Source organism: Gallinula chloropus (genome assembly GCF_964237585.1).
Source record: "Gallinula chloropus genome assembly, chromosome: 2".
In the NCBI taxonomy this organism is placed as follows: Eukaryota; Metazoa; Chordata; class Aves; order Gruiformes; family Rallidae; genus Gallinula; species Gallinula chloropus.
The window spans coordinates 100,444,121-100,471,772 of record NC_140086.1 but is presented as its reverse complement, the minus strand read 5'-3'; the positions used below and the strand labels follow the sequence as shown (position 1 = coordinate 100,471,772).

General features: G+C 38.0%; 1 protein-coding gene across 2 annotated transcripts in view; it reads right to left on the bottom strand.

The window, feature by feature from the left end:
* Positions 1-27,652, bottom strand: part of ATP9B (ATPase phospholipid transporting 9B (putative)) — a 170,945-nt gene that overhangs the window by 34,426 nt on the left and 108,867 nt on the right. For both annotated transcript variants that reach the window (XM_084280137.1, XM_084280138.1), the window contains exons 12-14: positions 21,656-21,816; positions 9,742-9,884; positions 1,025-1,137 (exon numbers count right to left, since the gene is read on the bottom strand). In XM_084280137.1, the coding sequence (XP_084136263.1) occupies positions 1,025-1,137; positions 9,742-9,884; positions 21,656-21,816 (417 nt within the window). The remainder of the gene's footprint in view (positions 1-1,024; positions 1,138-9,741; positions 9,885-21,655; positions 21,817-27,652) is intronic.

Below are 27,652 nucleotides of genomic sequence, written 5' to 3'. Positions count from 1 at the left end.
TGCTGATCCTACAATCCTTTTATGAGAAAATGAGGACACAGACAAGGAGGTCAGTCTACAAACTTAATTGGGTCAGTCATGTTTGTGTATCCAAACTAACTATGGAAAAACCCTTTCCTACAAAGTTTTGTTATTGCACTGTATGCAACATAGGGAAATACTAGTTAACCTATAATTTATTTCCTCTTTTGTAATTTTTGTTGTTGTTGTTTGTTTCAAAGAACAGTAATAAAAAATAAAGTAAAAAAATCTTCCTAATCTCAGAGTGGCATCGAGTGCTTGGAAAGGTTTGCAAGAAGTGCCTAAATAGCTTACATACATGGGAGTTGCCAGGGATGCTTGCAGAATTCCACCCCCTCACACCCTTCATCCCACAACTGACCCAGAGACAGACGGTCACAATGCTCTTGCACACTTTCCAGGCCAAGCAGTCATATATTGCAGGAACACTCTGCTCTCAAGCAACACGGCGTTCTCCATTCCGCCTGTCCATGCTCCCATACCCCACCCCACTCCCCCAGTCCATCTTGCTGTGCTTGCAATCAATTTTAAAAACACTTTATCAATTTTATTTGGACAACTAATTTTTGGTCTTACTTTTTGGTTATACCAATTAAGGTGGCTTTTTTCAATGTCTATTCTGATGAATATCTTCAAAGACATAATTACTGTTCATCTTGTTCTGGACACTTACTTGTAATTTGTAGGCTCTGTAATGAATAGCTTTACTCTTAGGCGATCTGGCAGGAGAAAGACTGCACTGCACAGACAGGTTAACACAGATTTCTGCTAGTGGGCAATAGAAAAGCAAACTCCTTTAAATGTGTTATTACAAGGAATAAGAATCAGGAGCGAACTACATACTGTCTCACATTTCTCCCTTTCATCGTGTCTGTCAAGAGATACTATAAGTGAAAGACTTGCACAGCATCTCATATTTCTCAGCATATTCAGTAACAACAATGCTTCGATGCTGTTAAAAACATTCTCAATACTAAAGGTAAATATTTGTGAAATGAGATACCTGTGAATACGAGTTTATAATATGACTCTGAATTTCATCCATTGTATCTGTTCCATAGGACACAGTACCTAGGTGTAGGCGCTTAAATATCATCTCGTTCTGTGTAAGTGTTCCTGTAATAAAGAAGAATGCTATTACAAAGCAGCAAAAGCAATACTGCAAGATGGCTACAAAAACCCCTCCTCCCCCCCCCCCCCCAAATCTTTCTTTTGCAAAGAAGGAATGAATCATGAGTTAGTATCAGTTTAATTAAAGGAATGTTTATGGAGAAAAATCAGGGTTAGTCATACTGGAAGAAATGAGTGGCTCCACCTTCACGCTCATTCTGCCAACACAACTATATACACAAGCCTGAGAAAAGACAAACATTTTTACCTTCATATGGAACATAGAAAATGCTGCATCTGGGTGCAACTGACTCTCAAACGCCCATGCAAGAGTTTGCACCATGTATCAGAAAATCCAAAGCCAAATAACCCCAAAACCCAAACCTCAAAAACTCATACGAATATTCTGCACTTTGTGTATGAAAGAAAGACATTCTGGAAAGCGGGCACACTCAGTGTTATCTGGATTAAGTCATTTAGACATAACAGGACTTCCAAATTTGACAGATTTACCCTCCAACCGGAATAAGGCAGAACGAACAAAATCAGAGTTTTCAGAGCTTACTTCACATTTGTAAGAAACTACAGGGTGTCAGTCACAGACTGACACTTTGTGTCCACCTCTGCCAATTAGTGACATCCTCTGGTTTGGAAAAGCTCTAATTGAGGGGTGGGGGCTTCAGCATTCCATGATGGGGCACGTCAGGCAAAAAAAGGTCACTACCATGTAGCTCCCCATGAGCAACTCACAAAATATTGTTTTGATAATGGCCCTTCTAAAAACTTCTCTTCTACAGTTACTCAGCTGAAGTGAAATTAATAAAGATATTCTTACACTTTAACACCACAGTTTTAGGATATTAAAATACATAAATGGTTCCAAACCACAAAATGGTTCCAAAGTGGCAGTGTTGAAACTTCTACAACATTTTAATAATAGAGGATATGACAATTACGCATAAATAAAAACAGCAGAAAAAATATTTTATATTATTTTTATTTATCCAGACTATTTTTATATCATGTCTTTGTCCCAGTACGCCAAAACACACGGTAAGCTACAGGAAGAGAGAATACTAAAAGCATGACATATCCTGTAATTACTATCTGGAAAACAGAGCTGTTTGGACAGTTAGCAGCCAGTTTATGCATCTAATAGGGCTAGAAACCATTAGTGATCGTCAAAGATTCAGCAGGGCTGAAAAAGTCTCATGTCTTAGTTATACTGGAGATGCCTACCACTCCTACTCCCTGGTAATATCTGTACAGTGACATTTCATCCCAGATGTACCATCAATACGGCACTATCAAACCATGCCTTCCTGTATTAGATGATAAAAACTGACACTATCCATTTGCTTTTCCTTACATGTTGTTGAGGATGTTTTTTCCTACAGTTACATTATTTGAATTTAAAAAAATTATTTAAAACAACATTCATGGGAAATGCATTAATTCTCCACAAAATATGCATAACATCATCAAAAATTCACAAGTAGGACAATATTCACAAGGCTAGAAAACAGCCCAGGAAGACAAAGTTCCTGATCTCTTGAATTAGGGAGTCAGAAATTTTCAGTTACTATTATACAAGGGATAAGAAGTTTATTTTGTTTTTACAATAATCATATAAAACATAAGAAACTGTTACTTCTGCCTTTAGAAGCTGTACTTTTATCAAGACCTTTCATTAAATTTGTTGGTTTTTAAACTTTAAATATAAATTACAAAAATCCAATCTCCAGTTTGCATAGGAAAACCAGAGAACAAACATGACAAACTAAGACCCCAATTTAAAAAAAAACCAACAAACTAAACTGAAAACAAAACCCACCTACTTTGTTCAATAATGTTTACTGCAAGAAATTTCCAAGGAAATCTGCATCACCTTCCCTACTTTCCAGGAATACTAATATCTTCTCAATGCCCTTAGCTTTGCCAAGCCTTTGAAGTAAAATAAACACTCCTTAGGGGTTGTGAAACTAAATGCTACTCAAAACTTGAGACAGCAGGCGACTGTCAAACCCACTTCCCACCAGTTCTGTAATTGCTGCTTGGGAAAACAGGAAACAAAATTAGCCCTATGATTATTATATGGAAAGATTATTTCTTCTGACACCATTAAATCAGTCTAACTCCAAATCACGCTGAGGGAAAGGTAGATAGGTAGAAAAATCTGTGTGTTTCCCCCCTCTAAGTCCTCTTCAGCAAGCAGAGGAGAAAACTTGAGCAGAAAAGCATGAATTTTCCTATCTTGCAACAGTCAGGAGGCAGGGAAGGAGATTAAGGAAAAATGGGCAAGGAAAAAGAATAGACTTGTAAAGACACAGAAATAAACATCCCAGCAATACTCATTCAATACTTGCATCTTACGCATCACTTATACAGCTCTTTTTATCAGCTACAGTAAGGGGAAACATCTATGACACAAGAACAGAGGCTGCAAAGACACTTGTACCTGCTATATAAAACTGTAATAGAAAGAAAAGAAACAACAATCAGAGTCTGCTTAAGCTTCTTAACACTAACGTAAGGCTTTCAGCAATAGCTGCGATAAACCTGATGTGTTATTAGACAAACTTGGGAATCTGCATGTGATTCCAAAAATTTCTGAAAAAAATAAGACAAAATACAACTTGTTCAGTCATTCATGTGGCAGTTAAATTTACTTATTAAGTTTACTTCTATATCCTCTTAATGAATGAAACACCAAAACAGGACAGAATAATTTCCAACAACTCATTCCAAATATTCCATGGTGCCAGTCACATATTTTAGCAGCAGTTCTGTCTTAAATTTTAGTTTTAGTTGAAGACTAGTACACCCTTACAAAACAACATATCTTTATGATCCCAAATGAAAGCCCTTCTAAGATTTAGATTCTTCTAAAATGGAGCACTCTAGTCTGCTGAAAGTGACAAGTACGAAATAGCAGTGAAAAAGCTTTCTATTTTTAATAATACTTTTTCAAGACCTACTTATCAATTTCATGTTTTCAGGGCATTGTTATGAAGAGTTTTTAGATAAAAAAAAGTTTATTTTAGAAAAGCTTCCTGAAATTAGGCCAGTCAATATATGGTCTACTACTACTATTATACATTCTGAAACTTTGCTCTGGAATGCAGGTACCACACAAAGGAAATATCCTGTCCAAAAGTTAGTATATAATTGCTGAAGAAAAATTTAGTATGTTCTTTAATGAGAGCTTCCCCCACCCCCCCACCCCCTCCCTCTGCCCCGAATTGTATCATTAAACACAGAGTAAAGCAGGCAAAGAGGAAATTAATTTCTAAGGAAAAAGTCCTGAAGGCATCATTCCCTGGGTGGCAACAGATGTGATTCACAACAGAGCAGTAGAGGTTTTTTATTTTGTTTTTGAGATGCAGATGCAGATCTTTCTGATCCTATATTACTAGATGGTAATTTGGACCAATATCAACAATCTTGAAAGGCCAAAACACAAAAGCAAGAAAAATATGTGCAACAGAAGAATTAATAACTTTGTGAGAAATTCAGAGGGTAATTTTTTCATAAAATATGTATACTTTGTTCCAGCTATATGCTTAAACAGATAAGAAGTCAGTGTAAATGTGAAAATTTCTACAGAACTTTAAAGTGAGATCATCCCCAATGCTCTTAAGAATTAAACTGTTGACAACAATCTGGACATGCAAATTCTTTCTTGGAACCTTAGGAAAAAAAAACCCCAAACTGGTATAGAATATAAAAAAGGAAAAAAACCTTATGGTAAACACATACAGAGAATATGTCTGCTCGCTCAGCTGCTCCACTTACCAACAAGGCCATACAACACAGCCACCAGAAAAACTTAAACCAAACAAAGCCCAGTACCACCCATCCAGAATGAGGGCAAAGACAGTGAGCTGAGAGATGGTTATCCTTTCCTGGGCAGAGAGTAAGAGGAGAGGTAACAGTTAACACAGTTACAAATAGCAGTAGCTATTTCCTCTGCACTTTCTCCTCCCACAGAAATGACTACAATACCCAAGAGCAACATCCACATGCATTGGATACACCGTATATTCTGAGTTGACAGGGGTCCAACAGAAGCCACCAAGTAAGGATTCCTTTGTCTGATTGGTTTGAATGCATGTCTGGAAGCGTCCTGTAGGATGTATCAAAACTTTCCACTCCTAGTCTGTTCTACTCACCCTGCAACCTCAGTGATACTAAAAATCATAGAAGAAATGTAAGTGCAATAGTGTGAATATACATCCATCAAAGTGAAATGAGGAGTTGTTATTCCATCAGCATTTTTTGTTACCCTTATTCTGTGCCAGTTTATGTTGAACAGATAAGGATTAAATTACAGTAAACCTTAAAAGATAAATTTTGAGAAACAATTACTGAAATTCACTATTCTAATAGTACATTACATTAGGCACATTTAATGAAAAAACCCATATACACCAACCTCTAAGACGAGGCTTTCCCAGAAAAATCAAGACTCTCATTGCTCTATGCATCTGCTCAACTATTATATTTGTTAAGTATCTCATTTGGTCCAAACACCCACTAAAATGTTAATTACAGAAGTCAAACACAAGTATACACATTTGTAAATGACTATGCTTGGAAGACTGTATGGGTTTTAGCAGAATACTCCGGTAGTTCTCGTGAACAGCATCAGCTTTGCCATCCCACATCCTGAGCAACAAAACCGTTCAATAAATATTGCCAAATATCTTTATTTTTCTTTCATGATTAGAATCTTTCTGTACCCTGGAGAGGACGAGATATCATGCTCAGCTGCCCTTAGAAAATGCTGGAAACTGCTCCCCCTGTAACTGCCCCCCCGCCCCATAACGGATGACGCCTTTCTGTCAAACTTATATGTGATTCAAGTCCAAACAACGTGGCATTTTGGGTAATGGATGCTATAATTAAAATGTGAGTCCTAAAAAACCTGTTGTTTTAGTGGGTGTTTTTAGTAATGGCTTTGTTCTACATGAAGATAAAAACTCCCTAACAAAGGAATTAATGTATTGCTTTAATAGGCTGCACCCTGAGTTAAGTTTTAAAATTTATGAGTTCTCTGCAGCATTGTTCTTTAAACAATGGCATTGTCAAATGCAACCAGTGAGAAGATTAAAGTTCTCCCAGCAGATTAAGTACAAATTATCTGTCCTCCTGTTTCAGCATCATTTGTTCATTTATCACATAACGTCTAGTATTTCTGGTCAGTGTCAATATGCTCTGCATCCTTGCAGTTAACAGATGTCTTCTCTTGTCGAATGAATTACTTTATGTTTCACGCACTGGTGGCCGCAGATGTGTCACTATAGCAACATCATTAATTTCAGATCTTACCGGAAACATGCACTCCAATCAAACCTAATTATACCACATTGCTTTCTTGTCCCACAATAAGGAAACTATAATGCAATTATTGGGATACTTCATTTTCTATTCTACTGTGGCAAATGAGAGAGCCACTGTGATGGACGCTTCTTGTCAAAAAGCTTATTGATGAAGCACAAACCCAATTTACAATCATACAAAGGACTACCTTGCAATTATGTTAGTAATGCAATGCTCCTTAAGACTCAACAACTAATTCTCAATCATTTCCAGTGAAGCTTGGACCACGATGCAAGAAAGACTTTTGAAGACAGTTCTCTAGATTCCTTTTCATTTATAATATTGAGGAAAACTTCACCTGTTTACATTTAACTAGACCCGCCTTTTAGTCCTGCTTTTTATTAGCACCCACTTGGATGGATGGCTGCAGAACTCTCTCCTCTGACAGTCAAGCCTTAAGTGGGCAGAAGAACAGATTCAACTGGTTTATACGACTGGAACTGAAAATTCAAGCAAGAAAGTCCTGAAGCCAGCTCTCAAAAACAGTGCATCATCATGCACTGACAATCATGGATTAACTGTACAGATTCTGTACATTCCCTGACAGTATGTTTCACATTTATGGTAAATTGCAAAATGAGACTAATTGCATTCAGGAAAGGAGACTGGAAGCAGCTAACAATATACTTGGGTCAAAGGTACAGAAGCTACAAAAGGCAACATATTCTTCTGCAATTAACAATAGATAAAAAGATTTGTAAAGCATTTAAGACTAATAAAATCAAGCACTGATTCCTATCATAATCTGAAGAGCATCATGGTCTGCAAGGCCACATCAATGTTCTCAAGCTGGTGACGTCTGCTGGACTCCAGGATTATTTTCAATTACATCACTTTTCAGCTACACTTTAATAAGAGCACATAGGGTGGAACTGCTGACTGTTAGCCCAAAACATTTTGTCCTTACTGCCCTAGAGCACTGCTTTTATTTTTTTTTTTACATCATCAGTTTACGGGTTCAGACCTTCCTCCAGAACTCAGTAGACTTCAGTGCTCTGAGAAGCCTTTGGGGCTGAATTCTAGCAGTCTTACAAACTGTACAGAAACACATTCATTCATAAAAGCCTTTTAACATTTGTCTATTTAGCCCCTTTTAAATATGCAATCTGAAAGGCCAGAATACAAGCGCTGCTTCTTAAAGTTAAAGACAAGTACTGTGATTGCAAGTGACATGATGTGGGATGGAAAAAAAAACCCAAAACAATTAGAAGCAAACCAGGCTTGTTTCTATTGGTATATCCAAATCGATAAGATGTATTCCCTTCTAAGCTTTGGAGATGCAACAGAACGTTTTTTATTTGAAAAAAATCCAGTATCATTATAAATTTATTTTGAAGAAAAAAAATTTCAGGAGGAAAACTTTGTTTTTCATTAGGTTGTACTAAGTTAGGTGTATTGGTTGTCTTCCTAGAAGTAGAACTAGAAGTAGAACTGCAGAAGCTTTTTCTTTTTCTATCCTTTTTCAAACAACCTTCTATTTCTCAAACAAGGTAACAGGTACATACAGCTCGAGGAAAAGGAGACAGCACACCGATTCTTGTGCTTCTGAATATAAACTGCTCATCTGAGTCAGAATATGATTCCTGTGTTGGGTGAACGAGCTGTTACCGTTTTATTCTGCAAGCCCTTAAAATTTTCAGTGCAGTATAGCTATAAGGAGAATACCTCAACACTGGAGCCACATTTCCACTTTGGTATGATAACTGGATTCTCTATCAGTAAAGTTTAAGAAGTACACACTGTTGGGTCGGTTGGGGTATTTTTGCGAAGTAGTGCTTTGGGCAAATGAACTCTACTGCATTGTTTTTAGAATTCATTATTTTTGAACATACTTTCCTTTTCCCAAGCATATGCTGTAAATTACATATTTCAAGCCTTCAATGAGACAGCACTCTTAAAGTTACATAAATTATCATGATGAAGGGTGCAATTAAAATCAATAAGCAGTTTCAAATAGCATACAAGTCATTAGCTAACTGAAATAAAACTTGTTAAAAGAAGAATTGTTCACTTGCTTTGAAGAATTACCACACTATAATTAGAAACACACTTTTATACACAGAAAACAAAAAAGGTGGCAGTTGTCTTTATCTTTTATGAAACAGCACAGCATTTGGAAGTGTATAAGGTAACTAGTGTACCTATAGGAGAAGAAAGAATGTGTTTTGAAAATGTGACAATATATATTATATTTCACTTCAAAACATGCAGTGAACATGGGAGTGAACATTGAACTATTCCAAGCAGAAAGATATGTGAACTGGGCATTATGCTTTCTGAACAGCCTAACAGAGGCCAATTTCTGCCCCCCCCAACCATTTCTCACTATTTTGAACTATATATTACTTAAAATCAGTAAAAGATATTCTTCAGGTGCGTGACAAACAACGTTCTCAGTTCAAAAGTTCACCTTCTTAAAAAAATAGTATTTCTACCAGAAGTGACTTATTCTCAGAAAGAAGTAAGAAAGGTAAAGAAATACTGTGTTGGCTACAAAATTTAACTTGTTATTTATTATGGTACTTTAAGATTCTTTAAATACGTCTAGAAATAAGAGCCTGGTAAGGCTGTAATGAGTTTCAGTCATAGCAGGAGACAACAGCACAGCATAAGCTACTGCTTCTTCACACTTACCTACCTTCTGGTCCTGGCAAGGGTTGGGTTTTCCAGTACACCAGACCAGGTATAGTAACAGGTTACAGTTGTGAAGATGAAATCATACAGCAGCTCTAGAACTGGTCTTTGTAGCATAAAGAGCAACTAGTTTCATGGAGGTAACAGATGTAATTTTGGGAGCTGATGTTATGACTTGTTTCTGAAATAACTGGCTCTCCTGAAGGCCATTCTTAGCTGTTACTATCATGCAATACTGCAGTAGAAATGAGGTGTGGAATAAAACAGCACCCTGAGTGCTTTTTCCAGAGCCTTTTCAGAGTAAGATATATGGTGCCCTGACCACTGCTATCCAGCATCCTGTTACTACAACAGAAGTGTTCCCAGTGGAATAAATCAGGTTACTACCAAATACTGACTTTCATGTGGAAGTATCACCCTAGCTAAGCCTATCAGTACTGGTACAAAGTCCCCAGGCACATCCTTAAAATTTTACTGAAGAAAATAAAGATCAGTAGTTGGAATCTACTCTTACATTAACATATTCAAATACAGAATAAAGTTTAAAAATTTTATAGAAGTCATCATATTTCAGAATTGTAACCTGATATATACCTGTTTTATCCGTTAGTAAATAAACTAATCGTCCCAACTCTTCTGGAATGGTGCTAGTTCGAACAACTGTTCCAGGAATATTGTCATCTTTCATAATCATCCACCCATAGGCTGCCTTACCCATGTCCAAGTTCACACGTAAACTGCAAAGGAAATTTATACCATAATCAGTGCGAGTATCAGGCAAAGTGAAAGTTATAACCATAAAAATCAAACTAGAAGCTCTTTTTAGGATACCTAGAAAAAAAAATATATCTTAAAACTACACAGAACAAAAGTTATGGAACAATGCTTTTGCTATGTGTTTGTAGAGTAGATATCACATTAGAAATTCAGGCTCCATCCCAGGCTTTCAGAATCTACTGCAATACCAAGAAATGCAATACCATGCCTTCTGCATGAGACAGATTGCAACACTTTATGGAGATTCTTGACATAATTACATTACTACATTTATGCAGCCGAGAGTATTATTCAAGTCACAGTTTTTATCTGTTTAAAAAAACAACCACCACCTATATTTTCTTTATATTAAAGTACAAGTATTTTTTGTACCTCTTCAAGTCACTGTTTTTTAAAAAAATGTTTTTTTCTTTATGAAAGTACAATCATATAATTCAACTTCTCCTTCCCACCACAACCAATCATCAATATTGCTGTCCTTCCCAAAATGTAGCTGGAGGTTCTAATAGAGAATAGTGCCCAAGCAGTCAAATGCACATATGTTGAATGGATTTAAGTTGCACCAGGGGAGGTTCAGGTTGGATATCAGGAAAAATTTCTTCACTGTGAGAGTGGTGAAGCATTGGAACAGGCTGTCCAGGGAGGTGGCAGAGCCGCCATCCCTGGGGATGTCAAAAAATGTCTAGATATGGCGCTTCAGGAGATGGTTTAGAGGTTATGGTGGTGTAGGGCTTATGGTTGGACTTGATGATCTTGAAGGTCTTCTCCAACCGTGATGTTTCTATGATTCTAGAGAATGTGGGCTGCAAATGCTACAGTCAGCAGCAATAAGGAATCTTTATGTGGCAATGGACTAGAAACTGCAATTTGCAGCAAGTTTTAATGATTATACATAGAAGTGTGTTGTGGTCCAGCCCCAGGCAGCAGCTGAGCACCATTCAGTCACCCCTCCCCCAGAGGAAAGACAGACAGAGCCCCCGGGTGGGATAAGGACAGTTACTGACACGGCACCTTGAGAGGGGAATGGCAACAGAGCCTGGGACAGAACTCACACACGGTGATAACACAGAGCACGGCACCGACCCAACTGGTGACAACACTGAGCACAGCTCCAATGTGAGGACTGAGCCAATGCCCGACTACACTTGAACTGTCCTGGAGCCATGCAGACCCTCTCTGACCTCCCCTTTTATGAGGGTGTGATGTCCCATGGTGTAGAAAACAGCCCTGGCCAGCTAAGCTCACCTCTGCTGACTGCTTGGGGAAGTTCCCTCTGGCCTGATAGGCACCAGGACAAAGTATCGAAAGTATTTTTTTCCAGTTCAGTTGGTGTCTGCATATTTATTTGTTAATATTTCCATCTCTGCATCGTACAAGTAGTAACTGCCCTTGCACCTTGTATTCCTATGTTATAATAAAAAAATGTCTTCATGATGCCAGTGACTTTATGATGATGAGATAACTTCATGATGATGAGAACTTTAATCACATTGCTCTTCCCCAACTCAGAACACTCTGCCAGCTCATTCTGAGACTTTAAAATGCTACTTTCCTTTAGCTATTCACCACGTTCCTGCTACCATCTCAAAGGAACAGAGAGTAAGGCAGAGAGACATGCTCATTTCAGGTGACTCTGCTCTAGTACAACACTGAAAACACAGCTATGCTAGTGGCCACATGAACTATTTGTAGCTAATTTGCCCAGGACACAGGACTGTTGAGTCCCAAGTTTGGTAACAAGTTTGGAGTAATATGACTCTTAAAACTGTTCCAAGGTATATAGTGAGGCCAAAATACTGCTAATGCACTTCAGACCTTTTTTAACAGGCCTGAAGCACTGCTTTACAACATAACCAAAAAAGCAGCCACAGTTTTCATCTGTCCTCTTGCCATCATGGTTACAGACTGTAAATTACCTGAGGGAATAGTGGAGAAAACAGTGAGTCACAAACCACCATATTCCATAAAGAGATTAATTTAAACTAGAATTGTGAGAACATCTGAAATTTCAAAACACACCAGAAAGAAAAATCAATATTCCACGTCCCCTCCTTCCTGAATTTGTACAGCAGAAGACAACGTATGCTCCAGCACAAAAAGAAACAAGTCTTTTTGATAGAAGATTCTTGACCATTCAAGGTGGTATTTAACTAGCTCCTACTTTCTCATTAAAATCGTCACCAGCAGGAAACCATCCTTCTATCTGGTGATAAACTCCAATTAGCTTTCAATTGTCATACCTGTCAGCTGTTTTCAGACATGCAAATATATATTAAAAAATGAGGACAAACAGGAAGAGGACACCACCACATTCTTTTTATTGAAAATGCTACAGTATAACAAGGAGAAAAATACAAAAGCCACTTGCCTCACACTAGTTAACCACTTTTTTACCTTGTCTTACTCAATCCAGAGCCAGTACTGAGCAACCAGTATTCGTATTATGTCTGTCTTAACTTGCAGAGTTAGAGAGAACGTTAAGAACCCACACAACACACTTCACACTGAGACAGTCAATAGAAGGAAGAGCAAAAGTTTTATTCCAAATGGGAATGAGAACCTTTTAGTTAGCCAGTCAAGTATAAAGGGATGCTGTCAGGCTCCAAGAGAGAAACACAAGCACACTTACTTTATTTAAGAATAGTTAGACATTCGCTCTAACCAGGAGTAAGCAGAGTAAGCGAAGGCTGAAGCCTGCTAATCACCTCACTTCAAAAAGGTATTTGGGCTGCCTGGGCTATGAGAGGAATTCTATGATGAAAGCTCTTAAATAGAGCTCCAATTTCATGTACATGGCACACAAAGAGAGAAATCCACATAGCTGATTACCAACGGAGACTTCCAAAGTCATCCAGATAGAAAAAACTGTACTTCAGCAAGATTAAATCAGGAAAGGCTCTCAAAGCTGAAGTGCAGTTCATATCTTCACTTGCATCTTGTATAAGCATGTGTGTTACCTGTTTTTGATGTTCTAAGCATGGTCTATAGGCATTCAATTATTAATCTCACTTAAATACCACTGATAGGTAAGGAAAAAAACCCACCCCAGTTTCTTCTGTTGAGCACTGAGGAGGCATTTTAGGAATTCGCCTAGCTAGCTTTCCAGCACGCACAGGTAAGTGGAACCTCCTTTATGTTGATGGACCTAACAGAAAGCTGGCACTCCTGGCCTCCCCAGAAATAACATCTCCCCACTGACTAGTACAGACGAAGACAGCTTTCTGACTCACACTGGGTACAGGCAGGAATTGTTAAGATGAATAAAGAACTAAACAGGAACAAAATAAACAAAAAATGAGGGTGTTAGAGGTACAGAGCACAGCATCCTCCTCTGATTCCCTTCATCCAGTGCTTGTAGCTTTAGAGGAAATTTTTGTCTTTGAAATCACTGTAGCTATTACCTAGCACACTACAAACAGTGCTGTAACTCAAAAAGATGATGGATGCCTATTAGTCATAGAATCACAGAATTGTAGGGATTGGAAGGGACCTTGAGAGATCATCGGGTCCAACCCCCCTGCCAAAGCAGCTCCCCACCTCATATTGCACAGATAGGCATCCAGACGAGACTTGAATATCTCCAGAGAAGGAGACTCCACCACCTCCCTGGGCAGCCTGTGCCAGGGCTCTGCCACCCTCATGGTGAAAAAGTTCTTCTGCATGTTGTTGCAGAACTTCCTGTGCTCCAACTTGCAGCCATTGCCCCTTGTCCTGTCTCCACAGATCACTGAAAAGGGGCTGGCTGATTCCCCCTGCATCCCCTGCTTCAGATAATTATAGACTTTAATTAGGTCCCCCCTCAGTCTTCTCAAGGCTGAAGAGTCCCAGCTTACTCAGCCTATCCTCATAGGGGAGATGCTCCAGGCCCTTAATCATCTTTGTAGCCCTTCTCTGGACTCTCTCCAGGAGATTCCTGTCTTTTTCAGAACAGGGAGCCCAGAATTGGACACAATACTCCAGGTGGGGCCTGACCATGGCAGAGTAGAGGGGGAAAATCACCTCCTTCGACCTGCTGGCCACACTCCTCCTGATGCACCCCAGGATCCCAATGGCTCTCTTAGTCACCAGGGCACACTGCTGGCTCATGGCCAACCTGTCATCAACCAGGACCCCCAGGTCCTTCTCCACAGAGATGCTGGGTTTGCTTTCAAAACTAGAAATCTGTCCACAGAGCTTCATGGGAATGGATGGGAATACTTGACTGAAAAGTCCAAGAATCTTTACAAGGAGATATTAAGTTTACTCAACACTGAGCTACTTCCAGTGCCTGACAATATTAGCTATCATTTCTCTCAAATCTTTGAGGACTTTGAGAAACCTCATTATACAATCAAAACCAGTTGATATTCACCAGTTTTAAAAACCTTCTCATCTTAACCCAATTAAAAATCCTCCATATCAGTTATTAATGAAAATGGGCAGAACACCATCGTATGTAGCATTAGCACACTGTTGCATCAATAACATTATTTTTAAGCAAACGGATTAACAAGCAATCTTCACACACAGTGTGTTAATACAGGTATTTGAAGGCTGTTGCAGAAAACAGGCATAGTTATTGAACACAACAGCCTGAAGTTTCTTGATTCTCAACCTTACTAGATACCCAAGAGCGGGAAAACCTAAGGTGAGTTTTGTCCAACTTGGGGATTTATTCCTCTTAAGACCCAGGGTGGCATTTCTCAGCAATTCAGCTTCAGAACAAATGAGTAACACAACATTTCAGAATCCACACTGCTTTTTGCTACAAGTTAAAACCAGATACTCTTGCTATTATTCCCTCACAAACACCAGTAATATTTTAAGTTAAACAAATTTATATTTACAAGAGTCCTAAGTTTTTCCCCAAATGGTAATGACATTAAGTCCCCTCGTAAAGACCTGTGATTTATTTTTTAGACATAATGGAGAAATTTGCCAGTAAGCAAGGCCCTTCAACAAGAAAGTTTCAAATGCATTTAGAAACTCCAGAAACATTCTGCCTTTCACGACTCAGTGAAAAGCAATCAAGACCTAATGAAGTTTGCAATGACAATTTTGTGAACAAAGTAATAAGGTGCCTAATAAAACTCAAGTATGAATTTGAATCAAAACTGTATGATAGTTTTATTTGAGGGGCAGAAATTCCCAAGTAGTTCTGTACATAAGCAGAAGTTTCATAGCAAAAATCAATGCCCTGCCAAAACTCCAGATACAGTATGAATACCAACAGTGGTGTTCAACTTTAAAAATAAAATAACTAATTGAGATCTTGTATTTTTATTATTTTCATATCTTCTAAGTGGAATACTGATGGTTCTATTTGGGTCACCTTAGTATGCAAAAGTGTTCCAAATCCCCTTGGGCTATACCCCATAACCTTCCAATATCCCTACCCTCTTGAAAAAGCCACAAACTATACATAGATGCATACACTATTTACAATCTAGAAAATTACATTTAAAAATTATTGGTCAAGAAACAAGCAAAGGTGTTTTAATTTCAGCATGCCTAGGAAGTTAAATCTTCACAGCATGTGGTTTTTAGAGCCTGACAACTTATAGTAACTGGCACTGAACAAATAAAAGCAGGACAAACTAGAAATGACTTCTTTTAAAAACAATAATCTGTCAAGATCTAAATAAAAGTCAACCCACAGCTCATCCCTTTAGTTTGCTCTAATCCTCGTTCTCCTATATTTTACATAATTTTCCTTTTGTATTTAGCTCCCTATATATGTATGCATGTATGCATGCATATTTTATTTCCCCATGCTCTGCCTGTTACTCCAGGAAGAGCCTCAGAACTGTGTTCTTGCTTGCTTCATAATTGGTCTCACTAGTTCTCCCAAACTAATTTTTCTAAATTTTGTCTATTATGTAAGCATACAAAAGGAATTGAAAGAAGGTACACACAGCACTTCCCATAAAATCCAGGCAATTAATGTAACTTTAAAAAGAGAACTCAATCTCACACATTTGTGCTTAAATATGTATGGCAGAAAACTCTGTATCAACCCTGTATTGCTATAGCGACTGTGGCACATGTAGTTTTTCAAGGGCCACATGCAACCTAGGTGCTGATAATTAGATGCTGTAACATAGGTAGAACTTAAAACCTCAGGAGGAAATCTGGGGAATAATTAATGAGAAAATTAATCTATGAATTTCTTACAAGCTGAAAACACAGTAGAGTGCAAAATACAAATAGAACACATGTCAAACAAGAGTCTTGGCACAAGAGATGTAGCATATGCAGCTCAGAATAACAATAATTACTTCCTATTAAAAACGTTTCTTTGTTACTTTCACATTTATCAGTTCAGATGCCTTCTTTCATTAAGCCTTTAATACAATAACAATATTAACATTACATGTCTAATAAAAATAATTTTAAACCCATGAATATGTTAGTGTTCTCCAGGCAAATTTGGCATTACTTACTGCAATGCTATTAGTTTAAAACCAGAAGAACACCTAGGAACAAATAGGCAATGTTGCAAAGTTTGAAAGGAAAAAGATCTACGGCAATAGATCAGTTAAAAATTACTTTTAAAAAACCCCCAAAACAAACCTGACTGTGTTCTCTCTATGTAGCATGACTATCAGACATTATAAAAACTGCACAAAGCTAGCTCAAGTACTACTACAGCACCGTAGAGGGCAGGGTGAGACTTACACTTAGCATGAGGCACACACCCCTGAGCTCTTATTGCACAAAGAATTCAAAATTAGTTAGTAAAATATCAAGAAGCTTTATATATTTTTCAGTCCTTACACAGATTGCACTATCTATCATGGTATGGTATAGAAGCATAATAAGCAATTCTAAGTATGTAAGTACTTGATGAGTAACTTTTTAGCTCTATCCTCACTGAAAGCTTTGCAACCTATACCTAATTTTCATTCTGTCTGTATATGTGAGATTATAGAGACCGGTACTTTCACATCTGTACATTACACAGATTAGAGCTCCAACACAGACAGCACAAATATGACTGAAATCAGCGCAGCTGCTTGCTGCTCTTGGCCAGACACTACAGTCCTGCAAAGCTGCGAGCTCCCTGGGTCTTGGGAATACACAGAAACATGTGGAACAAAAACTCCTTCCTATTCGTATGATCCAGGATTTCATTGGATATTAATCTATTTCAGATGCATGACTTCCTAGCAGTATTCTGCTCACTGCCCACTGAAAACAGGCTGGTGCAGCTTGAACGATTTTCTTTAAATGTTCCTCTTAAAGGCCCAGAAAAAAGCAGTGAGGCCACACAGCGCCCCAAAACTTTACTACCCAAGTGCAAGGCAGTTCCTTCCAGATGTTTGGGACAGCTTATGCTGGCAGAATGGCTCAGTGCCCAGGAACCTTGGGGTGTCTGATGGGAAGGGCAAAAGACATTTCAGCTTCTCTGTACTCCAAAACTAATAGATCCTCCTAAAAAGATGGCTGATTAAGCCCCTGTCAATCCAGCTTTAAAATGCTGGTAAATATAGAGGTTGGATGATACAAATTTTTACCAGAACCCCAGTCACTACTTAGTTTTATGGTAAATACTCTACATTTCTCAACAGTTAAGCAGAAGCACACAGAGCTACAGGATTCACATACATATGTACGTGAGGCAGTAATTTCAAATGCTGCTTGGATAAGTTGGATAAGTTATCCTGAAAAACTTTCCTGGCTACATTTTGGAGGGAAAAACAAAATAAAAAGACACAAGTGAAAGTGCAACCCACTTTGTCCTTCAAGGTGTTCAAGATGACTGGACAATGAATAAAAAAAGTCCCACCACTTGGTGGTGGAGGGGATCCAGTTTGGCAGTGCAGAACCATCACTAAGGCTAGTATCTTCTTTGGCCTTGGCTGTCATTTCTGAGCCAATTACTATGGCAGCTCAAGGGAGCTGATGAAGAGATGCTACAACTAAATGCCAGGGGAAAGGGCAGGATTGCTTTCTGGCAAGGCTTGCTAACCACCTGATCATCTTTTCTGCACCCATATACGCACCAGGATTTTCAGCTCAGTAGAGAGAAGGTATTTTGCATCTTATTCTCCTTTACTTAAAAATACTAATATTTGTAAATGTCTCTCCGAGACCTTTAAAAAAACCAACAACCCAGCAAACAAGTGATGAAATTAATAGCTGGAAAAATTGAAGGAAAATCTCCTCAAGATTTACATAATTTGTATTGGAATGTTAAATGTGTATGGTAATTGTCTTCAGTTCCAGACAAAAGGGAAATTAAACTCTCCTGATAAAAATATAAGCCTGATTTTAAAAAGATATAAAATGAAGAAGAATGTATATATAACCACAGCAACAAAATTAAACTGGGCAACCAGGTAAAATGCAGCATAACAATGACAAAGGTTTACCTCATCTTCCCACACCTGAAGGTGCCATTTCTACCCTCCATCATTCAGAAAACAGACAATTAAAAAACCCCCAACAAACAAGGTGATCAATAAAAGGACCTTACCATTAAAAAAAAGAAAAAAAAAAAGAGACCTAAGAACCTCTACACTGGCACCACACAGAGCAACAGCATGGACATACATGAGGACACATGCTACCCCCCAGCCCATGTGGTAAGTGCGCTAGGCAACACTGTCAGACAAGATCTTGTAAACTGATGGAGAATGTATTTCAGTCAATGATTTTACTTAAGTAATTAAATGGTATTTGTGACAATGGAGGAACCTATGGATAGGCATTAATGCATCTCAATCTGGCTAGAGCCAACTTGAAAAAAGCCTAAGAATATTGAGGAACACGGAAAACCTCACGAGAATGGATGAGCATAACCCTAGAGAGATGTATTTAGCTTTGGACAGCCCACTGAGGAATTTTTACCCTCCTTTCCCAATTCATTTTAAGAAATTCAAACACGTTAGCTTTGTAGGGAGGCAGATCGCCTATGGAGGCTCCCTGGCCTATGCTTCCTCCATAGGGCAAAAAGAAATGTTGATCACACGATGTTCCAATTTTCAAGGGCCAAACTTCTCAAGGATTCTAACTTAAAACCAATTAAAACTTGGACTAAGCTTTCAATGTTTGTTTAGTGCTACTTTTCCTCCATTTTGCTTGACTCCTTATATAGAACAGAATGCATGCAATGTTGTGGTCTGAAGTTATCTTTTTAGAAGATGATGTTGGCTGTTGGGATATTTTTTTATTTGGCTGTGCTGGGAGTTTTTGGAGTTTTTTTACAGTTGCTTTATGTTTATAAATTCTGAAATCTTACATGCCTCACAGCAATACCCTTCACACAGTGAAGTAATGCTGATCTAGAGAAGTATTTAGGATGCACAGCTAAACAACAATGAACTGGCTGCTCCCCAGAGGAAAAAAAGAAAAGTTCCTTCCTATTAATTACAGGAGTGCCTGCACAGAGATCAGTTACACTCTGCTAACAGTTAGCTACCTCCTCCTGATGATCTTCACCAAACGTGTCTGGCCATGGAACATCATTTTTATTGCATACCTGGGAACTTCCCTTGCCCTGCCAGCCACAAGCAAAAAAAAGCTCTGTATTTAGAAACTTCCTAAATTCTCTAAAACCATCAATCAACACATTTAATGTGTGCATGAGTACAGACATGCTTTGCCTCTACCAGTCAATCCTGATCTCCCACTTTCATTTTCTTTACCTGTGAAAAGTTCATTATTTCCCCCATACAGCTATTTTAAAAATAACAGTGGAAACAACACCTGGTGCTTCAGTGTCATTAGTCTTGTAATTTTCATCTCCAGAGTTTACACTCCAAATACAGCCTAAAGAGTAAGACATTTCCATGCTTAACAACCAGAAGAGATGATGCAAGTTGAAAAGTTGGTATAGAAACTGGTAAATCTCTAGAGACAAAACCTTTTTCTGACAGATTACTGTCTGATCTTCCACAGAGACATGATATAGTACATCTGAAAACTAAACCAATTAATCACATTCTCTAATACTTCTGCTTTGTATATTACCTCCCACATGCAATCAACAAATGGGATTAGGTGTATCCTAGAAATTATTTTTTTGGAAAAGAACTACTCCACAAGTCCATTAAACAACTCCTACGTTGAAAATGAGCTGCTCAATCAACATGCTTTTCAGTGGCACATGTTGAACTGTCAATGAAGAGTCCAATTTACTTACACCAACTATATGCTCTTAATCCCCTTGCATCCAGTAACAAAGATATACCTGTCTTTTAACCATTTTAATAAGTTTTGGCTTAGTATGTTTATTATGGAAGAACACAGTGACCAACAAGTGATTCTTTATACTCTTAGCTCATTTTTCCCTTCCCCTGCATGTCTTTGATGATTAAGTGCATCTTTCAGCAATATGTAGCCTTTACTTAAGATTTGAATGCAGCATTTTTTGCCTCTTCACACGGCTAAGTTGCTTAGTACTCAATGACTGTGGTATATGGGAGGGAATGACGACACAATCCACATCATACAAGCAGTAAGGGAGTTATGATGATAACAGTTATGATGATAAAGACACCACAAAATTGAAACAGAAATGTGTAAATAAAAAACATGCCAGTTAAAGTAAGTGGAAACTGTCCTACAATGACCAGTTTCTACAATTAGATCTTCTCAACTCCCCTGCGGATTTGCTGGAACCTTCTCCTTCAACTTTCAAACAGATTCTGTTGCTTTTGCACCACAGAAGTAGTATAAAAATACAAGTCCTTTAAGATAGAAAACCTTAAGACAGATAATTTCAGAGTACCAAACTGGTCAAATAAGACCAGCTCCTTTCACTTAGACATGTACTTAAAAAGAGTGAACATGTAACATGTAAGTCACTTAAGCTTAGATTGATTTATCTAATGAAATTCCTCTATGTTATGGGGTTTTTTTTGTGGGGTTCCCTCCCCATAAGACGTGCATTTAGATATTGTGTGCAAACCTGAGAGGAAAAATTCTTAAACCTATCTACAGTTTAGTTGCCGCTAACTCTGTGGTTAGCTGCTGGGCTTAGTGAAGGATGCATCTCAACCTGAAGAGTTCTAGACAGCATCTAAAATTAACAACAATCACCTTAATCTGAACACTGTGAATTTTAAGAGGAGAGACTATTTCCATTTTGCAAAGGTAATACCCATTCAAGGAAAATAATTAATTTCAGAGTCAGTGTTCTCACTTCTATGTCCACAGAAGACTTGATTACACACATGGGTATTATTTCCTGTTCCAGTTTATCTGCAATTTGAACATACAGTACTCATGCTTAATGAATTAATTAATTCAGGGCAAGTCTCTACTTGGTTACACATGTTAAAAGTCTTCTCATTGTAAAAGCACACCTACATTATTCAGTCATTCAATTTAAATTAATAATTGTTTTAGTAAAAACCTCTGTATTCGAACCAGAGAAATGGAACATCTTCAGTATTTAAAGCACTAAAAATAAAATTCAAAAATACACCTAGCATGTCATTCAAATACATGTTTCCTAAAACCACGTTCTCAAATATACCAGGATTGTATCCTTATTAATACATTTATGCTAGTAAAGGATTAGATATCCTGATTACTCAAGCAAGATGAACATTATACAAAAAAAATACAACAGTATTGTTTTCTGTATAGTGATCCTTTGAGAATCAGCAGATTTGTTGGCACCTTCTCCTTCAGCTTCCTGATAAGATCAATTTCCTTCGCAATGAGACGCAAGTATAAATTTCAAGAAAGCCACATTCAGTGAAATTAGACATCTGTGTTTTTCTTTCATTCTTATACATACCTGATGGGGATGATATAGGAAAACAGGAGCAGGAACCGGAAAAGGTTGCGATACCATGGGCCTACAAATCCTTGCAAGGTTACCATAACAACTGATAGTGCAACTAATGCCAAAAATAGGGCTTTGGTCAGCTGATTCAACTCCAGGTCCAGCAAGCCAACCTAGAGGAAGAAGTACAAATTAAGTTAGTCATGACTTTTTCTTCAATTGACTGTTTTGCTGTGCAAACAATCAGCTATTATTGAGGGTTTTGTTTCTACCTATTAGATATCCATGCACTTGTAACAATTAACTGCATTTTGATAACTGAATAGATTATTAGTCCTATGCTTGCAGGCAATAGATGTTCCCTGGCTACAGGATGACAGCAATTCTCAGAACTGGTGTGAACAGTCCCAGCCAGGTCTTTTGAATGCCCTTTACATCTGACACATCCACCCTCTGTCCCTTGACCAGAAGAGGAACACAGGAGGGCCAGGAGAAAAGACAATTAAAGATGGAACATATGAGCAGGTACGATTTGCAGCAAAAATACCAGCACTATTACATTTGTAGCATAGGTACTGCTCATTTGCTGCTAGAAGATCAAAAAATACCCTGTTAGATTCAAGAATCAACAAACATGACAGAGCTACCTTCTTGTTCCTAGAACTAGCGTACTGTAACTTGTAACTACCCTCCTGTACCGGTCTGTAAATCTGAACTCATTCACCAAAGTAGTTTTTAACTCTATGAAGCTTTCAGTTATTTCAGTAATAATAATAATAAAAATTAAAGTAGAACATCCATTTTCAAACCAAAATGGTAAAACAGAGCTTCAGCTTTTCAAGAGTAAAAAAGGTATTTGACTTAGAAACATTTTAGCAAAAACATTAAGAGAGGCTATCTTTCATCCACTGTTTCTCATGAAAAAAATCTTTTTCAGCTATGTAACTAAGACTCTCACCATTTCAATAATGTATGCTGTAAGCTAAGTATTTATACCCCACTTTTGGGGATGCTCTTTTAGTCAGTAAAATATGTGGGAAAACTATGTCAGGAAGAGTTTCCTAGGCCCCGTCACAGATGCCCCTTTTATCTCCAAGTCTTGCCAGTAAGACCAGTAAAACACAACACTTCCTTAGATAACAAACATTCTGCAAAAAACCCCCCACTTTAAATATAGTTCTTAAAAATTCCAGCAATCTTGCTTATACGTGGGCTGTCCCTTCCCTAGAGAACCAGGCAGCTGAAGACCACAGCGGCTGATTTATCAGCTGCATTTAAAAAGCAGCACAACGAGGACAAATATCTTGCAATTTCCGCTGCTTCAACTACTACATAGTTTATGCTTGAATTATTGAGAAAAATAGGTTTTTGGATTAAAATGAAGAAAAATTAAGCCAGGGAAGTAGAGCATGTTTCAAAGCCCAGATCTTTTTGCATTGACAAAGGCAGCCTAAGTTTCAGGCCTCGCTGAGGATCAGATGAAGTCATTATTCATTCAGTCAGGGGAAAAAAGACTCAATTACCTCAACCTAAAGATGCTATCAATGAATGCAAAGTGCATATTTTACTCTATTCATCCAAATCCCATTAAAAAGTGAAAGGAATGATTTAATCTGGCCTTCTAGAGTTGGTCTTTTTTTTGTAATAAAATAAAGAATCACTGTCTTGCAATATGCATAACCACTACCTCACACTTTTTTTTCCTGCATCATGGTAGTGAAAGCCTATCTCTCCCCTCAAGTGCCCCCCCTGCACCCCCCGTAAAAACCCCACCCCAGAAGAGAAATGAATAAAGAGCTTCTTTGCAAAGAATGCCACTTTTTGGACAGAAACATTAAATTTAGTCCACTGCACACTGATACGTAGCTAATTCAAAGCATTAATACCTTTCTAATTGATGAAGACAGATGTGAAGTTAAGTTTGGAATCCAACAAAAATGCGGTTGGAGAGATATTAAGTTGATGATGAAAAATTTTCAGACAATAAATCTCATGCTCACGAGTGTTTAGTTTGTTACTAATAATGTCATCCTTTTTAATACAGGCCGTACCATCGGCCATAGTTAATTTCAGTATTTTCAGTCACTACAGCAAGTGAAGGCAACTGCAAAACCCTACTTAAGACACAGAAAGTAACTTTTAATAGAAATGCATTCTCCATTTCTGAAAAATTAGTTACTATAATGTACTGAAATATACTTAATTAGTTTAATTCTGTGCCTTTCCACTTAAACTACTGCTGCACTCAAGCTAATGAAATACTGTTGAATTATCCAGATACATTTCACGTAGAAATTCACTAACGTTCTCAAAATTAATCTGAATATTGGAAAAGCGGGTAAGCTTCATTTTAGCTATGCTGTGTTTTTATGAAAGCATTTGTAAAATACACCCTCTTAAGGAAATGATTTCTTTCACTTTGAAAATAATCATAACCAGAATAATTATGACAATATAAGAAATAGAGGAGTTAAGAATTAGAGTAATTTTCCACTTTTATCGCTCTTTCCCATATTAGAAAAGCAAATTTTCTTCTGCTTGTCATAATATTTGTTCTATTTGAAACAACTGTGTTAACAAAATTAAACACACCACTGGAAATTTTAATCTCCAAGGGAAAATTTGTACATAATGTCTAAGACAATCACAATAGTTTTGCAAAGGGGCTGCTCGACGATAATGAACAGAATAATTGCCTGTATAATCTAAAATGCTACTAATGGCAACAACTGCAAATCCATTTAGCTCCTGTTTAATTTATGCACAAAGTTTTAAATAGCTAATGGTTCTCAGTAAAATAATGGCTTATGCCATCAATAAAAAGTATGGCATTGTCTACTTGAACCAAAAAAAGCCTTCAATTTTTAAAAATACTTTATATTTGAATGAGGGAATGACTAAAGGTCTAAACGTCACATTTTGGGCCACAAGGTATAAATCATTACCTTACAAGGAAAAAAAAAAAATCTTAATTTAATTAGCAGAAGTTCAAAGTAACAAAAAAATCTTTCTGATTACTGAAGTAGAACATGAACAGCAATAGTGCTATTACTGCCCTAAATGCTGAAGTTTTGGGAAAGTTTATCCTCTGAAGGTATTACTGTATTAAAAGAACAATTCTTCAAACGTTGTAAAAAGTGTATTACTTGGAGGAAATCTTGACATGCAAAACTTGATATTAAAATGCTGCATAATGGTAAGGATTTCTCAAAATACTCTAATGCAGTTGTTTTTTATTCAATTAAGGTTTAAAGTGTATTAGAAATAGATGCTCATAAACAGCCCTTTTTAGGCACCCTACTTTAATACTGCTGAAGTATTAAGGCACTATCTTAGGAGAGATGCCCCCCTGCAACTAAATTCCTCCACAAATGTAATTAGATTTCAATGATCAGTCTGGTTCTGCACTGACAAACACCATATTGACTACAATGAAATTTCATGGTATGTATATTTGAGATAAACTTTGGCTTTAATTTGCACTGTAATCATATACATTCTTTCCTATCCTTAATGCATTCTCTGAACTTTATTAAACCTTGAATACTAGTCAATTATTCATATTTTCATTAATTCTAGTCTAAACTTAGACATAACCGTTATGGAAAGAGTCAGGTAAGTATTTAAAACTACTAAAATTCAAATAATATACCTTCCCTCTGTGGGCTGACAAACCCAAGTTTTGCCTAAGAAAAAGGATTTATCATTTATAAAAAAATAATTTTTATATAGACTAGTACATACAGTTAGCTGCAAATATCAGACTCCAATGGCTTTCTTCAACAATCTGTTAAACCATTCCCACAGTCCCAAGGAATAATAGATTATTTATCTACGTTTAAAGATTATTAATCTATGTTTAGAGACACACATAATTATCTATCAATCTTTGACACTAAAAGCACGTACAGCACCTTTGGATCTGTAAATATTTCTTCTTTGTTAAGTCCCCTAATTCTGAGGTTATTCCTATGATTCAAATTCTTGACCACTAAGCAAACTGAGGTAAGCACGTTAAGCAAATTCAAGCTTTCCTTATTTAACTGTACTCAAGTAATGGTCTGACAACTATGTTTCTCTGAAAGCCTGTCTTCATTAACATAAACCCCACCAAATCTTGCATATGCTATGTTACACTTTTTATCACTATCTTACTCTTTTAAGCAGTAGATTCAAAAGTAGGAAAAGTAAAGAAAGCACTAAAATGTAACAAGTGACCATTTAGTGACTGAAGTCACCCATTCCTGCTTTTTTTCCCAGATCTATTTTCCCTAACATCCCAATCACTTGTTCAGCTGCAAGATCAACAATGGCAAACCTGGAAAACATTTTCTGAAGCACTAAAAACCTACTACATGTTATATTCATTTTAGAATTAGTGTAATAATTCCAGCGATGGAGTAGTGTCTGTGTTCTATCTGACCTACTGAAACGGAAACAAACTTTAGCTATTTAGTCCACTCCAGTCAAGTTACACATAAGTAATAACCAGAAAACAGCGCATTTGACTAAAAAAAAAGTTTTCTGTATTTCCTTTGGCAAAAAAAAAGTATGCATCCTTCATACTAGCTTTGATGCAACCCAACATCACTTTGACCAAACTGAAATATTTGGCATTATGTTAATGATGCAGGTTTACGGAACTGAATTATGTCTATTCTAGATTGATTTCAAGGAAGATTTTCAGATATTTAGCATTAATCATATCCTCAAAGAAACAAACTACAATTACTTGTCTGTACCCTTGCAAAAAACAGCCTGTATCCAACAGATAGGCATTTAAAACAGCAGTAATAGTTTAAAACTGAACAAGAAATACATAGTTAGTATCCAAAGGGTGAAGAGTAAGCCGCAAGTAGATAATGGGGTTTTGAATGTGTTGATGTGTCTTCAAAACCAGGTTTATTTTGCTTTCAAGAGTATTGAAATTTTATTACATTTTGAAACTACCGTTCCAACTTGACTGTTTTTACTTTAGCAAGCTTTAATAACTGCATGATACTCATGTTGGAAATAAGCTAACCAAAAGTCTGGGTTTGTATCTGGTAATATGTATTACCAGAAATACATATTTCTGGTAATTTATATCAAAAGGAAACAAAGACAAACGTTTCTTTCTCCCTCTGACGCCTTTATTTGTTCATTTTTATATTGTTGCCGTTTCTAGGCTCAACATCACCTGATTTTGGATACTCAGGAAGCAACACCTGGAAGTCCTCTCCAGGGTTTGAGAGGTGTTCAGCCCTTCCCAGCTCAGCCTCACACAACACACACTGCAAGCCAGCTGTACCTACAGCTGTACTTAAACAGCGTGCTCAGTGCTTGAAGACAGGAGCTCATTTTGACAAATACCTGCCACAGACTTCGTGACCTTCTTGTTTTTTTCCAATCTTATCCTCACTTACGGAAACACCGACAATTGACCGTGCCAGAGGCAAAGCACTGGGCTTCACAGGATCAAAACGAGAGAAAACGACGGTCCCCACTCTCAGTACCCGGGTTACAACAACTCTGGTTTTCACTAGCACGTGCGGTTGCTTTACTACCCCGAGTGCCCCACAACACTCTCCCATCCGACGCCTCTTTTCGGGATGGGTCCCCGCGGAGGCGGCCCGGCGGCCCGCGGGCAGCGCGGCCGCCTCTCCGGCCCGCCGGGGCGGCGCGGAGGGGCCTCGCGGCGGCTCGGGCCGCGCCGCGCGCAGCTCGGTCAGCAGAGGGTGCTCAAGGACGCGGCGATCTCCCGCTTCCAACGGCGGGTCCCCAGCACCGCGTCGCGCCCGCACGGCGGGGCCGGGGCCTCCGTGCCGCCCGCCTCGGCCGACAGCGTTCACCTCCTTCAGCGTGAGGTGTTGGGCGCTGCTTACGCGGGGGGCTTTAGCCGAATGTTACACTTCGCGTACCCGGTGCCGGTAGGGAGATGCCGTGAGACTGGACATTCCCCAACCCCACCACGTACTTGTCACAGGCAGGAATGATAAAACCGTGCACAGAGCATATTAAGAAACCCTA